Source organism: Salmo salar, chromosome 26 (assembly GCF_965601325.2).
Source record: "Salmo salar chromosome 26, fSalSal1, whole genome shotgun sequence".
Taxonomy (NCBI): Eukaryota; Metazoa; Chordata; class Actinopteri; order Salmoniformes; family Salmonidae; genus Salmo; species Salmo salar.
In genome coordinates, this window is record NC_138316.1 from 11965277 (window position 1) to 11978642 (window position 13366).

At 43.7% G+C, this 13366-nt stretch overlaps 1 protein-coding gene across 6 annotated transcripts in view; it reads right to left on the minus strand.

Annotated features, from left to right (window-relative positions):
- LOC106587312 (dpy-19 like C-mannosyltransferase 3) overlaps nucleotides 1–12952 on the minus strand; it is a 41087-nt gene extending 28135 nt beyond the window's left edge. The window contains exons 1-4 of one of the 6 annotated variants that reach the window (XM_014175576.3): nucleotides 12868–12952; nucleotides 12528–12674; nucleotides 11180–11300; nucleotides 5196–5323 (exon numbers count right to left, since the gene is read on the minus strand). In XM_014175576.3, the coding sequence (XP_014031051.3) occupies nucleotides 5196–5323; nucleotides 11180–11291 (240 nt within the window). In that variant the 5' untranslated portion in view covers nucleotides 11292–11300; nucleotides 12528–12674; nucleotides 12868–12952. Of the gene's footprint in view, nucleotides 1–2777; nucleotides 3436–5195; nucleotides 5324–11179; nucleotides 11301–12101; nucleotides 12475–12514; nucleotides 12675–12867 lie in introns of those variants that run through there. The other 5 variants (XM_014175577.3, XM_045708229.2, XM_014175578.3 and 2 more) reach the window with 5 other exon arrangements.
- Nucleotides 12953–13366: the final 414 nt, after the last annotated feature.

Genomic DNA, 13366 nt, shown 5'->3' on the forward strand with positions numbered 1-13366 from the left:
ACTGCGTCCATTTCCATCTCGTCCAGCTGTGTATGTAACATTTCACGTAAACCATGTTTCTTGTCTGCATCGAAGTAACATAGCATAAAGCATGGTGGCGACCCAGTAAAGAAAGAATACCACCAAATCGCTTGCTCACAGCCTGTCGACAGTTTTGTTGAGCAGGAGTTTCAATGCCATGACAGAGGGTATCACGTCTGCTGCAGGCGCAGTTGATGAGCTTATTTCTCAAGTCAGTTGTTCGAATGGAGCTAGCTAATGGGTTCATGTTTCCAAGTTTTAAAACATGTTCTCAAATGCCATTGAAATGGCAGCAGCTGTATGACAACTAGCACATTCATGAGCATGCAATACGACTTTCCTCAGTACGAAGTCCTCGACGATCCATTGTGCTGTCAGACTCAGCATGCTCATGGGGTTGATATCGCTGGTCCAAATGTCAGTCATGAAGCTAATAGCAGTGACGCTATTACTGTGCAACTCCGGTAGGGCAACATCTGAAAAATAACGCACTTGGTAGTGTGTACCGGTGCGCAACCACCATCACCCACGACAGAGAACCGTCGATTGTCAAGGGCAATGAATTCTCCTTTGAGTTGTCTCGCTGAAATGTTCTTACTCTTTCAAATGACTGCTCGACTTGTTGACTGCTCGATCCACAAGGCAGACATTGTGGGCTAGGTCAGGAATGCTGTGTTGAACGTGTAGCGCAAAATTAAACTAGACATTGTTAAAAACTAGACATCGGGCCGGTGCCGATGTTGGCATTTTTAGCTAATATCGGCCGATTCTGATTGTTCACCGATATATCGTGCATCCCTGCTCCAAACTATTCTACGGTATCTTAGCCACTTTTAAACTGTGTTTACATATTGCATCACCCATCTCATATGTACAGTTGAAGTTGGAAGTTTACATACACTTAGGTTGGAGTCATTAAAACTTGTTTTTCAACCACTCCACAAATTTCTTGTTAACAAACTATTGATTTGGCAAGTAGGTTAGGACATCAACTTTGTGCATGACACAAGTCATTTTTCCAACACTTGTTTACAGACAGATTATTTCACTTATAATTCACTGTATCACAATTCCAGTGGGTCAGAAGTTTACATACACAAAGTTGACTGTGCCTTTAAACAGCTTGGAAAATTCCAGAAAATTATGTCATGGCTTTAGAAGCTTCTGATAGGCTAATTGACACCATTTGAGTCAATTGGAGGTGTACCTGTGGATGTATTTCAAGGGCTACCTTCAAACTCAGTGCCTCGATGCTTGACATCATGGGAAAATCTAAAGAAATCAGCCAAAAAAAAATTGTAGACCTCCACAAGTCTGGTTCATCCTTGGGAGCAATTTCCAAATACCTGAAGGTACCACATTTATCTGTACAAACAATAGTAAGCAAGTATAAACACCATGGGACCACGCAGCTGTCATACCGCTCAGTAAGGAGACGCGTTCTGTCTCCTAGAGATGAACGTACTTTGGTGCGAAAAGTGTAAATCAATCCCAGAACAACAGCAAAGGACCTTGTGAAGATGCTGGAGGAAACAGGTACAAAAGTATCTATATCTACAGTAAAATGAGTCCTATATCAACATAACCTGAAAGGCCACTCAGCAAGGAAGAAGCCACTGCTCCAAAACCGCCATAAAAAAGCCAGACTACGTTTTGCAACTGCACATGGGAACAAAGATAGTGCTTTTTGGAGAAATGTCCTCTGGTCTGATGAAACAAAAATAGAACTGTTTGGCCATAATGACCATTGTTATGTTTGGAGGAAAATGGGGGACGCTTGCAAGCTGAAGAACACCATCCCAACCGTGAAGCATGGGAGTGGCAGCATCATGTTGTGGGGGTGCTTACTGCAGGAGGGACTGGTGCACTTCACAAAATAGATGGCATCATGAGGAAGCAAAATTATGTGGATATATTGAAGCAGCATCTCAAGACATCAGTCAGGAAGTTAAAGCTTGGTCGCAAATGGGTCTTCCAAATGGACGTTGACCCCAAGCATACTTCCAAAGTTGTGGCAAAATGGCTTAAGGACAACAAAGTCAAGGTATTGGAGTGGCCATCACAAAGCCCTGTCCTCAATCCCATAGAAAATTTGTGGGCAGAACTGAAAAAGCGGGTGTGAGCAAGGAGGCCTACAAACCTGACTAAGTTATACCAGCTCTGTCAGGAGGAATGGGCCAAAATTCACCCAACTTATTGTGGGATGCTTGTGGAAGGCTACCGAAATGTCACTTCCGACTTCAACTGTATTGTATTCTATACTACACCACTGACTGTTAAACAGCCATATCCAGCACATCAGAGGATGCTACCTATAGACATAGATTAGGAATCACTGGCCACTTTAAGGAAATTAAATGCTAGCCATTTTAATAATGTTTCCGTATCTTGCATTGCTCATCTCATATGTGTAAACTGTATTCTATACTATTCTACAGTATCTTAGTCACTTTAATTGTGTTTAAATATTGCATCACCCATCTCATATGTATATACTGTATTCTATACTATGCCACTGTATCTTAGTCCAGTGCTGCTCTGACATAAATGTGCATATTCTTAATCCATTGCTTACTTAGATTTCTGTGTTTTTTGGAATATGTTGTGAAACGGTTAGATATTACTTGTTAGATATTACTGCACGGTCGGAGCTAGAAGCACAAGCATTTCACTACACCCGCAATAACATCTGCTAAACACATGTATGTGACCAATACATTTGATTTGGTTGATGACATTAGCAGAGCACAGCTTACCTTGAGGTGAGAGAACCACAGAAGGTTCTCATGTATGGAGTAAACACACCAGGCATGAGCCAGCCCAGTTAGCACAGCCAATACCAACCCTGCTGCTATGACAACAGTCTGCCAAGGCCACAGAGGTGGAATGCTCAGACGGTACCAATCCTGGGAATCTCTCCCAGAGTCTTCCCTTTCACTGACCCTTAAACCCCCTCTTGCTTCAACACAACTTTCAGCAGACATATCATATTGAGAGATGTCCCAGTAACTCTCCAGCTTGCTCAGTCCTCTCTTGCGTATTTCCATGTCTGGATGCAGGGTTGCTCATGCACGTCTTGCCTCTAACATCCAGCAGTCACCCACTGATGAGTAAGTACCCAGGTGGAGTCATGATTAGAACCTCTCCATGTGACCAAGGCTTACTTCCAAGCTCACTCCTCTCATGGTCCAGCAAACAGTCTGAAAAGAAAATAAACTGGCCACTCACTCGGTTTCTGTTTTCCCAGTCGCTCTTTTTAACGGCCCAATCTCTGTCTAATAACCAGTTGATGAAAAAAAGGAAAGAAAGCAATCACATTAGTTTTACAAGGCCATTAAAAAGGCTTTAAAAGCAAAATAATCTGATGCAAACAGGGACCAGCTCGGTCTGTGTTCTGGAAGACAACTGAAATCACCGGATAGGGAAGGCGAATCAACTCACAAAACACAACTGGTGACCTCTCGGCACATCTAGTAAAAAAAGAAAGAGAAAGGAAAAAGCCATAGACAAAAAGCCTGGAACATCGTTTGGAAAATGTTGAGACCGTTTGTCAGACCGCTGAAATATTTCTAAAAGTGGAGTGAGAAGTGGTCAGAAATAAGCTTCGGTAGGTGCTATAACTGTCATGGACATGACTTAACACGTGATGAATTTAGTAGGCCCGGACGCAGCTGCTTCTCTGTGAACAGCGATGTCCCATAGGAAATAACTAAGAGACATGCCTGCCTTTCAGAAACGCTACCGTACCATTCAGTCAACGCTGAGCCAAAACTGACCCAACATGCGGACGGTGCTTAAAAACAATATGGAATCATTAAATTCGGTCTCATTCAAAACAAGCAGACTCCCAAACAAAGCAGACATGACCGGCATTCTCCCATGCAGCCCTCAAGTCACAATAGATTAACTGCAGCAAACAATCACCACTGATTAATATTCAGCATGTTTTACTGCACTTAGTCTCCACTTGATTCAGTCAAGAGACATTGTTCCTGAGGATAGCTGATGAAACATAAGGAGAGCACTGCTTATTCCAGTCATGGTCATCTCTACCCGAAGTCAGAACGAAGCATGAATCATATAAGGTAGTACCGGTAGTCATAGGACACCACTGTCGTCTAGGCTGTTCAGTGTTGTTGCTTTTTCCACAGTGTGGATTTAATCTCTCTTAGAAAGCCACGGCTGGGATAGCATTAACAGGCATCAGGCTTCACACACAGACACACACACACACACACACACACACATTTCTGGGAAACTGCTAGGCTCACAATGTGCAGTGATGTCATCCTCTTGAACACTGTGTTAAATAAACACATGGAGTTTGAATACAGGGGAGTCGCTGCTGCCAGCTCTGTAAAGTTACCCGCATTTATTATAAATGAGAACATCTGTCTACATTCTCTACGTTCACAGAGAGACAGAGAAAGGGGAAAAAAACAACACGAAGACAAAGAAACAGAATAAAATCAAATATGTGCATCCATGCAGGTTAGCTCAATTAGGTGTGCGCTTTGATTTCCATGTCACACTAGCAAATTATTCACAACTTGGATGAGTGGGCTGAGTTGTGCTGTGCATTTGTGTGGGAGGTATACACCTGGACTCTCAAAGAGAAAACACAACACTGTGAGGGGGAAAAAAAACCTGTCGACTACCACTGCTCCTGACAAAATCAACACCCGGGAATTATTGAGGAGGGAGGCCTGACAAGAAGCTCAAAATGTGGTCCATTTAATGACGTCCCAGACCACAGGAAAGGCACTTCACGTCAGACTGAACATGACATAATATCTTTGGGCAGAATCACATGTTCTTCTATACTGTTCTGGAAGGCTCAGGGTGGATTTGGTAACAACCGCTGGCTTGAATTTCAGGACGTTGGTTATAAAAAGGTCTGAAAAACAAGGTCTGAAAAACAATCTGATTGGAAAGACTTGGAGAACCCATCCGTCTGTTTCACCTTGAGGTGTTTATGACATCAGGAAATAGATCATAACTCATGATATGTCATACAAGTTACACTTAATCAAGATCTCTTCCTTTCTAAACCCTATTCATTATTGCCAACAACTTGACTATATGAATCCAACATGTGAACTTGACGAGGGGTGGGGTGCAGGACAGTCAAGTAACAATGTTCATACAGTGAGGCCATCTTTGGGGATTCTCACCTTAATGTTGGAAAACCACAGGTCATTTTCATGGAGCGTAGCCACATAGATACAGCACAGCATGCCAAGACTAATCCCCACAATCCAACCTATGGCAACCCATAGCACTGTCTTCCATGTCCATACGCCTGAAGAGAGAATAACATAACACAAAACAATATTAAATGTCTCCATTGATAGCCTATACATCTTTGGCTAAACAAGGGTCTCGTATGTATGCATTATGAGGCAACTATAAGCTTCTTATGTTGACCAATGTGACACCATGCCTAACAGGGTGTTAGGGATGACCGAGGAGGCAACAAGAGATACTGGAGATAGGATGCAAAAAAATGTAAGGGTGCAAAAAATGTAGGGGTTTTATCAAATTTGCTAAATACAAATTATGACTAGAGAAAATAAACCAAAGTGCTTTAATATAGACAATTGATTAATTCATTGAAATGAGAAACAGACTGTCCTAATGTCTAATAACAGATCTAAGGTGTAGGAACAGAACGTACATTCGTCACCTGAAAAGAAGCGGTATGACAGAGAAAATATATGGGGAGTGGCCAGCGCCATTCGTTTAAATACACATCATGATATAAAGTGGGAATGTACCGAACAGATTTTAAATACATAGTTATTTTAGCGTTAGCAGTACGCCCCAAAAAAATCAATGACTTAAAAGGTACTTTGCTATTTTAACACGTCAAGGGAAAAAGAGTTCCTCTGCGGTGAATAGAGGGGTGGCATTTCCCAATGCCCCTCCAGAAACATACTTCAGCATCGGAATTCCGCTCGGACCTCCTTTACCAGAACACAGCGGGCATCCATGCTGCCGGTGACTAGATACACAGCAGTAAACGAGACATTATATAGAACTTTGCTGTTAAATGGTTCAATTAAAGTTAGATTAAGTTAAATATACAAGTAACTGTTACAACGTAAACTATGAAGCATGCATTCAACATAGAGAAACGATGATATCAAATAGCAAGATTGTATTTCTGCAATAAAGTTACGTATGGGATATAAGAAAACAAAAGCAAAGGGTCACGTCCTCATTTCTATATTATGTGTATCGCTAGTGTGTATATGTGACTGGGGTCATTGTGCAGCTAACAGCTTAGCTTCCTCCGCTGTCCGACTGCCCCATACTCGGTTCGAACCAGTGATCCTCTGCTACGCAACACGTGACCACCCTCCTTGACAACATTCAAATGGATTGAGCCCCCTAAAAAGGTACCAATTGGATGGCTCCATCAGCAACATTTCAAGCTAGCTGTAGTGTGAGCTTAAGGTACATTCTTAACTCCATTACACTCACCGAGGGATGGGTATCTCCTCTGCTCTCATCCTTCTAGACCTATCTGCTGCCTTTGATACTGTGAACCATCAGATCCTCCTCTCCACCCTCTCCGAGCTGGGCATCTCCGGCGCGGCCCACGCTTGGATTGCGTCCTACCTGACAGGTCGCTCCTACCAGGTGGCGTGGCGAGAATCTGTCTCCGCACCACGTGCTCTCACCACTGGTGTCCCCCAGGGCTCTGTTCTAGGCCCACTCCTATTCTCGCTATACACCAAGTCACTTGGCTCTGTCATATCCTCACATGGTCTCTCATATCATTGCTATGCAGATGACACACAATTAATCTTCTCCTTTCCCCCTTCTGACAACCAGGTGGCGAATCGCATCTCTGCATGTCTGGCAGACATATCAGTGTGGATGACGGATCACCACCTCAAGCTGAACCTCGGCAAGACGGAGCTGCTCTTCCTCCCGGGGAAGGACTGCCCGTTCCATGATCTCGCCATCACGGTTGACAACTCCCTTGTGTCCTCCTCCCAGAGTGCTAAGAGCCTCGGCGTGACCCTGGACAACACCCTGTCGTTCTCCACTAACATCAAGGCGGTGACCCGATCCTGTAGGTTCATGCTCTACAACATTCGCAGAGTACGACCCTGCCTCACACAGGAAGCGGCGCAGGTCCTAATCCAGGCACTTGTCATCTCCCGTCTGGATTACTGCAACTCGTTGTTGGCTGGGCTCCCTGCCTGTGCCATTAAACCCCTCCAACTCATCCAGAACGCCGCAGCCCGTCTGGTGTTCAACCTTCCCAAGTTCTCTCACGTCACCCCGCTCCTCCACTCTCTCCACTGGCTTCCAGTTGAAGCTCGCATCCGCTACAAGACCATGGTGATTGCCTACGGAGCTGTGAAGGGAACGGCACCTCCATACCTTCAGGCTCTGATCAGGCCCTACACCCAAACAAGGGCACTGCGTTCATCCACCTCTGGCCTGCTCGCCTCCCTACCTCTGAGGAAGCACAGTTCCCGCTCAGCCCAGTCAAAACTGTTCGCTGCTCTGGCACCCCAATGGTGGAACAAGCTCCCTCACGACGCCAGGACAGCGGAGTCAATCACCACCTTCCGGAGACACCTGAAACCCCACCTCTTTAAGGAATACCTAGGATAGGATAAAGTAATCCTTCTAACCCCCCCCCTAAAAGATTTAGATGCACTATTGTAAAGTGGTTGTTCCACTGGATATTATAAGGTGAATGCACCAATTTGTAAGTCGCTCTGGATAAGAGCGTCTGCTAAATGACTTAAATGTAAAATGTATCGTTAAGATTTTAACGGTATTACTACTCTTACCGATACCGCTTATCGATCCGGTACTTTAACGGTATTCTTATTGGTTATTTTTGTTATTTCTTACGAAAAAATACTAAACAAATTAAGAGCAGAATTAACATTGCTTTGCTTTATTATATGAAATGTAAAATAAGAAACAATTATTTACAGCAAAAGAAACAGCAATGTTTTGAACAAATCACTATTATAGACTAATGTTGTGATGATGGAAATGTAAAACTAATTAAATAAACAATATTTTCCTGCAAAAGAAAATACAGTGGATTAGAGCAACATGGGTGGGGCATGCAGGTAGGCTGCAAAAGGACTAACAGTTCTTAGCAGTTCTTCTGGAGAAAGATCACCATATTTGCCTTCTCTGGCAGAAGTCGGGACCTCTACTGGCTCATTATGTTCCATGCAGTCGAAAATACCCTCTCGCTAGGGGTGGAGGAGGCTTGAGCACAGAGGTAGCTTGTTGCAATATTTGTGAGGAGGGACAGAGTAGCCCTCTTCTCCCACCACCACATCACAGGATCTTCAGCCATGGGGACGGGAGGCAGGCCTTTGTAGAGCTCAACCTCTAGGTCAACACGCTCGCTGAGGTTGAGGGACGAGGTGTCCTGTCGGATCGTCAACCTCAACTCCCTGTCCTCCTGTGAGAACAGCTCCTCCAAGGCACTCCTTGTTTTGTACAATGGAGGGACTGTCTCCTCCATTTCCTCTCCTTCAGACTCCTCCTCCTGTTGCTGGTGATGTGTGTCTGTCTGCTCCGGCTCCTCTGACAGCCCTGGTGTTGCTCCGGTCACATTGGCCTCAACAGTTGCCTTCCTCGGCCTGTCCCAGGTGGAGTCACTCACCTGCCTCCCTTGCTGTGGCCTCATGTAGGAAGGCTTGAATGTCCTCATCCTGATAGCGCTCGGAGAGGTTCTCCCACACCTTCTCTTTGATGGTTGCCACCAACGTTGTATCTTCCTGCTTCACAGTGAAGTGCTCTTCCAGTTTTTGGAGGATGGGTATGATCTGTTCACAGGTGGCCCTCTTTTCACATGACACACACACAGTGTGGATGTATAGAGGATTCTCATGAGCTGGGAATACTCCTCAGCCTTATGGAAGTTCTCCTCCTTCAGACGGTCCAGGTAGTCCTTGGGCATTGCTTTTCGCAGTCGTGGGTCCAAGGCTGCTGCTTGGATCGCTGGATAATGCTCCATGAATCTCTCTATCATTAGATAGAGCGAGTTCCATCTGGTCTTGACATCAAGGATGAGTGAGTGCTGCGGAAGGCCTGAAACAACAACAAAAAACAACCTACATTTCATTACCGCACACTTGATTTTTGAATTAAATTGTTAAATGTGGGAATTTCTAAATAATACTTTAATAGATTGAACTGGCTTCTTACCAAGGAGCTGCTGCTTTTCTTTCCAGACTGTTTTGGACATCGAGGATCTCTTGAACCACACGACCACTGCTCTTATTCTCGCTGCTCATTTATCAACGGAAGTCATTTTTGTAGATTTTCTGCTCTGCCAGATTCAATGTGCGTACAAAGCATCCTATTTTTAGGAAGTGTAGCCTCTTGATGGCAACATCCATATTGCCAGCATTACCAACAGTCAAAGCTACTATCTTGCTAGGCTCTATCACAAACTCTTCCAGAATGTCTGAGATCTCCTCTGCCACTACTTCACCAGTTTGCAATTTGAACACTGCCCTGTTGTGGAGGACCTTCTGTTTTACACTGCCCTGGCTTGTGTAGTGCACTGTAACAGTAAGATAGTGGTCCTGACAGAGGCTGGTCCACCCGTCTGATGTGATGGCCAGCTTTGGCACATCCTTCAGCTCATATCAGATAGGAATGAATGTGTCACTAAGGTAACTCCTGGAGGGAGTGGTATATTTGGGGTTGAGTGCCTTGCTCATCTCTCTACAGTAAAAAAAAAGAATTCAACACTTGAAAACTATCATTATTGAATTATTGTGATGAGACTAACATACAACCCTTTTATACTACTATATCCTAAAAGAGGTGTAGGCCTTTCACTATGAACTTGATCACAGCTAGGTGTCACTCATTCACCCTCTCCTCAGTCATCCTCCCACTAGCTGCCAGCGTGTAGGGGCTTTGGGCTTGTCTTTGGCTTGGACCAGCGGTATTAGAGGGAGGAGTGGGTTGGTTCATTGAAGCTGCAACTTTTAACAAAAAAAAGTAGCAAAATCTTTAAATGGGTGATTGAATTTATCAGCTGGCTAATGGTTCCTTTTGATCATGAACCCATGTTCGCATAATCTAGTTAACTCTGTGTGTGGGCTCTAGACTGCTAGCATACATACCTAACGTCGATCGGCAATGAGCGATGAACTACGAGCTAGGCAGTCGAAAACTGTGCATTTCTCTGCCTGTACATGATGCACTTTCGATAGACGTTTGGACAGATTGCTCGTGTTCACCGCCCTTACAAGCAAAAGTCTTGTTGCACTTGTGGCAACGAGCATTTTCAGCATCGACTCTGGTGAAGTGTAACCACACTTCTGAAAGTGTAGTTCTCTCCGCCATCGTCACTAATTAAGAGCAGAGTCTTTCTGATGTGTGTGTGCGCGCGCTGTAGCGTGTGAGAGGGACAGGCGCCGCGTGAGAGAGAGATCTCTCTTCTGGATTGGGAATAGCGAAAATGCCTCATAAACAAATGGCTTAATCTTATTGCAAATTACAAACGGTTGGTGAGATAAAATGTGCAAAAGAACGTTTATGTAGCAATAGTAAAACAGGAAATGTATTTTCTTAATTTCTCCAGTACCGAAAGCATAACCGATAATGTCAGAGCTTATCGATACTACGGTCTTTCATAAGGTACACGGTAAGGGACCCCGTTTAATACCGGGTTTCAGTACCCATCCCTACACTCATCCCTTCTAAACTCGCTACACAGCGAGCTACCCCTGCTGTTGAGCTGAGCCAAACTGCCAATCCGGGTCACAGCACCACTGTAAACGGCGTCAGTGTGCTGCTAACAGCTTAGCTTCCTCCACTGTCCGACTGCCCCATACAGGGCTTTCGAACCAGTGAACCTCTGCTTGACAACATACGTGACCGTCCTTCTTGACAACGCTCCAATGGGTTGAGCCACCCAAATACCAATTGGATGGCTCCATCCGCGAACATTTCAAGCTAGCTGTGGAGTGAGCTCATTGCACGTTCTTAACTCCGTTATGTATTGTGTACAGTGAGCGTTAACGTGCATATATGCTATCTGTAAAGCAGGTTTTAATTTTTTATTTTTTACTGTGTAGACCGCGGTGCGGCCGTCACACAGGGATTGGTCCAATATGTTGATATGAATACTGAGCATGACACCAACCATCTGAAGTCCTCTCTAGGGGCTCTGCTGAAGGGTAGAACCTCTGGTTCAGGACCTCTGGACCAGACTCCTTACTTCCTTTGCTGCCCTTCCTCTGCCTAAGGGCAGTCATGGTGGCTCACTGAAAAAGGAGGGGCAGCTATTAGTCTTCCACACAAGATAGGGACGTGCACACAACACCACACACACCCTGCCAAGTACCTCAACTCCTCCACGAAGTTGAGAGCAGACTAGATTTTTTTTAAATGAATCTCTGACTCCTTCGATTCTCTAATCGATATGCGCTGATACATAAACATGTTTCATTCTTAAACCCTTACTGTGTGCCTATGCATATCCTCTGCTGTTGAATGCCTTTCTTTGTTTGCTGAAATCCATACTTTTTAATAAACCGTTAATCAAATACAATCGCAGACTGTTTCCTCATTGCTGTTGCTCTAAGATAGCAACTCAGCACGAATGCACATCTGCCAATTAAATCTCAACAAGGAAACAGGTTGTAGTTGTATTTGATTAACATTTTAAAAGTATGGATTTCAGCAAACAAAGAAAGGCACGCAAGAGGACAAACATAGGTACACAGTAAGTGTTTAAGAATTTACACACACAGGGAGAGAGAGAGTAGAAAGTACATTTAAATGCATAAGAGGGAACCATCCATTCACACACAATTAGAAAATGACCAGTTAAAACAACATCCAAGTGTGATGCTGCTTGACTGAGGCGGTATGTGTCTCCTTCAGTAGGCTATTGTCCTATTGTATTACATCCTATTGTATTACATCCTATATAGGTGATGGAATTGGAATCACAATGTACACCAGTTGTATAATGCAAAGCATCTTTCGTATTTACCATGTGTCATTGTATAGGTGCTATTGATTTAATTTGAACAGCAAAGAGCAAGGTTTTCAACCGTTACCTCATGGGACAGACTACACATCAACATGTCCCCTTATGTCATCAAATAGTGACTGACTGTCTATCGAAAGTGTGTCGCGTCTCCATCATCCTATGCTGCCATTACAGTTTTGCAAAAAGAAAAACTACTAAACACGAACACATTTTTGTGGTAAACCATGAAAATCCGCAAACAAACTACACAATTGTCTCTTGTTTTTCATTCAGTCGCTGTTTTCATTCATCACACAGGCCTGGGTTGCAGCGGCATTTCCTACTCACGCCGCTGCTAGAATGTCATGAAATATCAAATCGCGTCACTCGCTAATCTCGGTCTCTTCGAATTAACAGCCTCAGTATCGGTTTCATGCTCGGTCGATAGTGAATGTCGTTTTTGATAGCAACAAACAAGGATTTGATTACACTTGTTCATACATTTATGCCTCACCCTCGACAGCGCTTGCAATCCCTTATCGGATGTCCAAAGGTTTCTCCTCTCTCTCTCACTCCCACCGACACTCGATACATGCGTAGTCTCTAATTCAGTCGTATAAAGGCTTGAAACAATGTAGCACATTTTCAGACCCGGCGCCTTCTATGTCACCCACAACGAGAAAAAAAAAAAGGTTAATATGCAGAGATGAAAAACGGATACTTTTTTATGTATAAATTAATTAATAAATGAATACATAAAAATCGAACACACAATAGCACAGGCGCCACATCGTAGTCTAATTGCTTATTATTATCCTGAACGTCAACATCAATAAAAAAAGACAGCAACTCACACAATTGTAAACACTTAGGATACATTCTGGATGTAAGATGTATACAATGCACTACTATCAGCTTCCGGGGAAGTTTGGAGACACCTACTCATTCAAGGGGTTTTCTTTATTTTACTATTTTCTACACTGTCGAACAATAGTGAAGACATCAAAAATATTAAATAACACATATGGAATCATGTAGTAACCAAAAAAGTGTTAAACAAATCAAAATATATTTTATATTTGAAATTCTTCAAAGTATCCACCCTTTGCCTCTTGGCATACCCTCAACCAGCTTCACCTGGAATGCTATTCCAACAGTCTTTAAGGAGTTCCCACATATGCTGAGCTCTTGTTGACTGCTTTTCCTTCACTATGTGGTCAGACTCATCCCAAACCATCTCAATTGGGTTGAGGTCGGGTGAGGCTATATGACTGCGCCATCAACTTGATTATTTAGTAGACATCACTTGCTTATATTCCATCAACAGATATATCTTAAGAATATCATGGAATA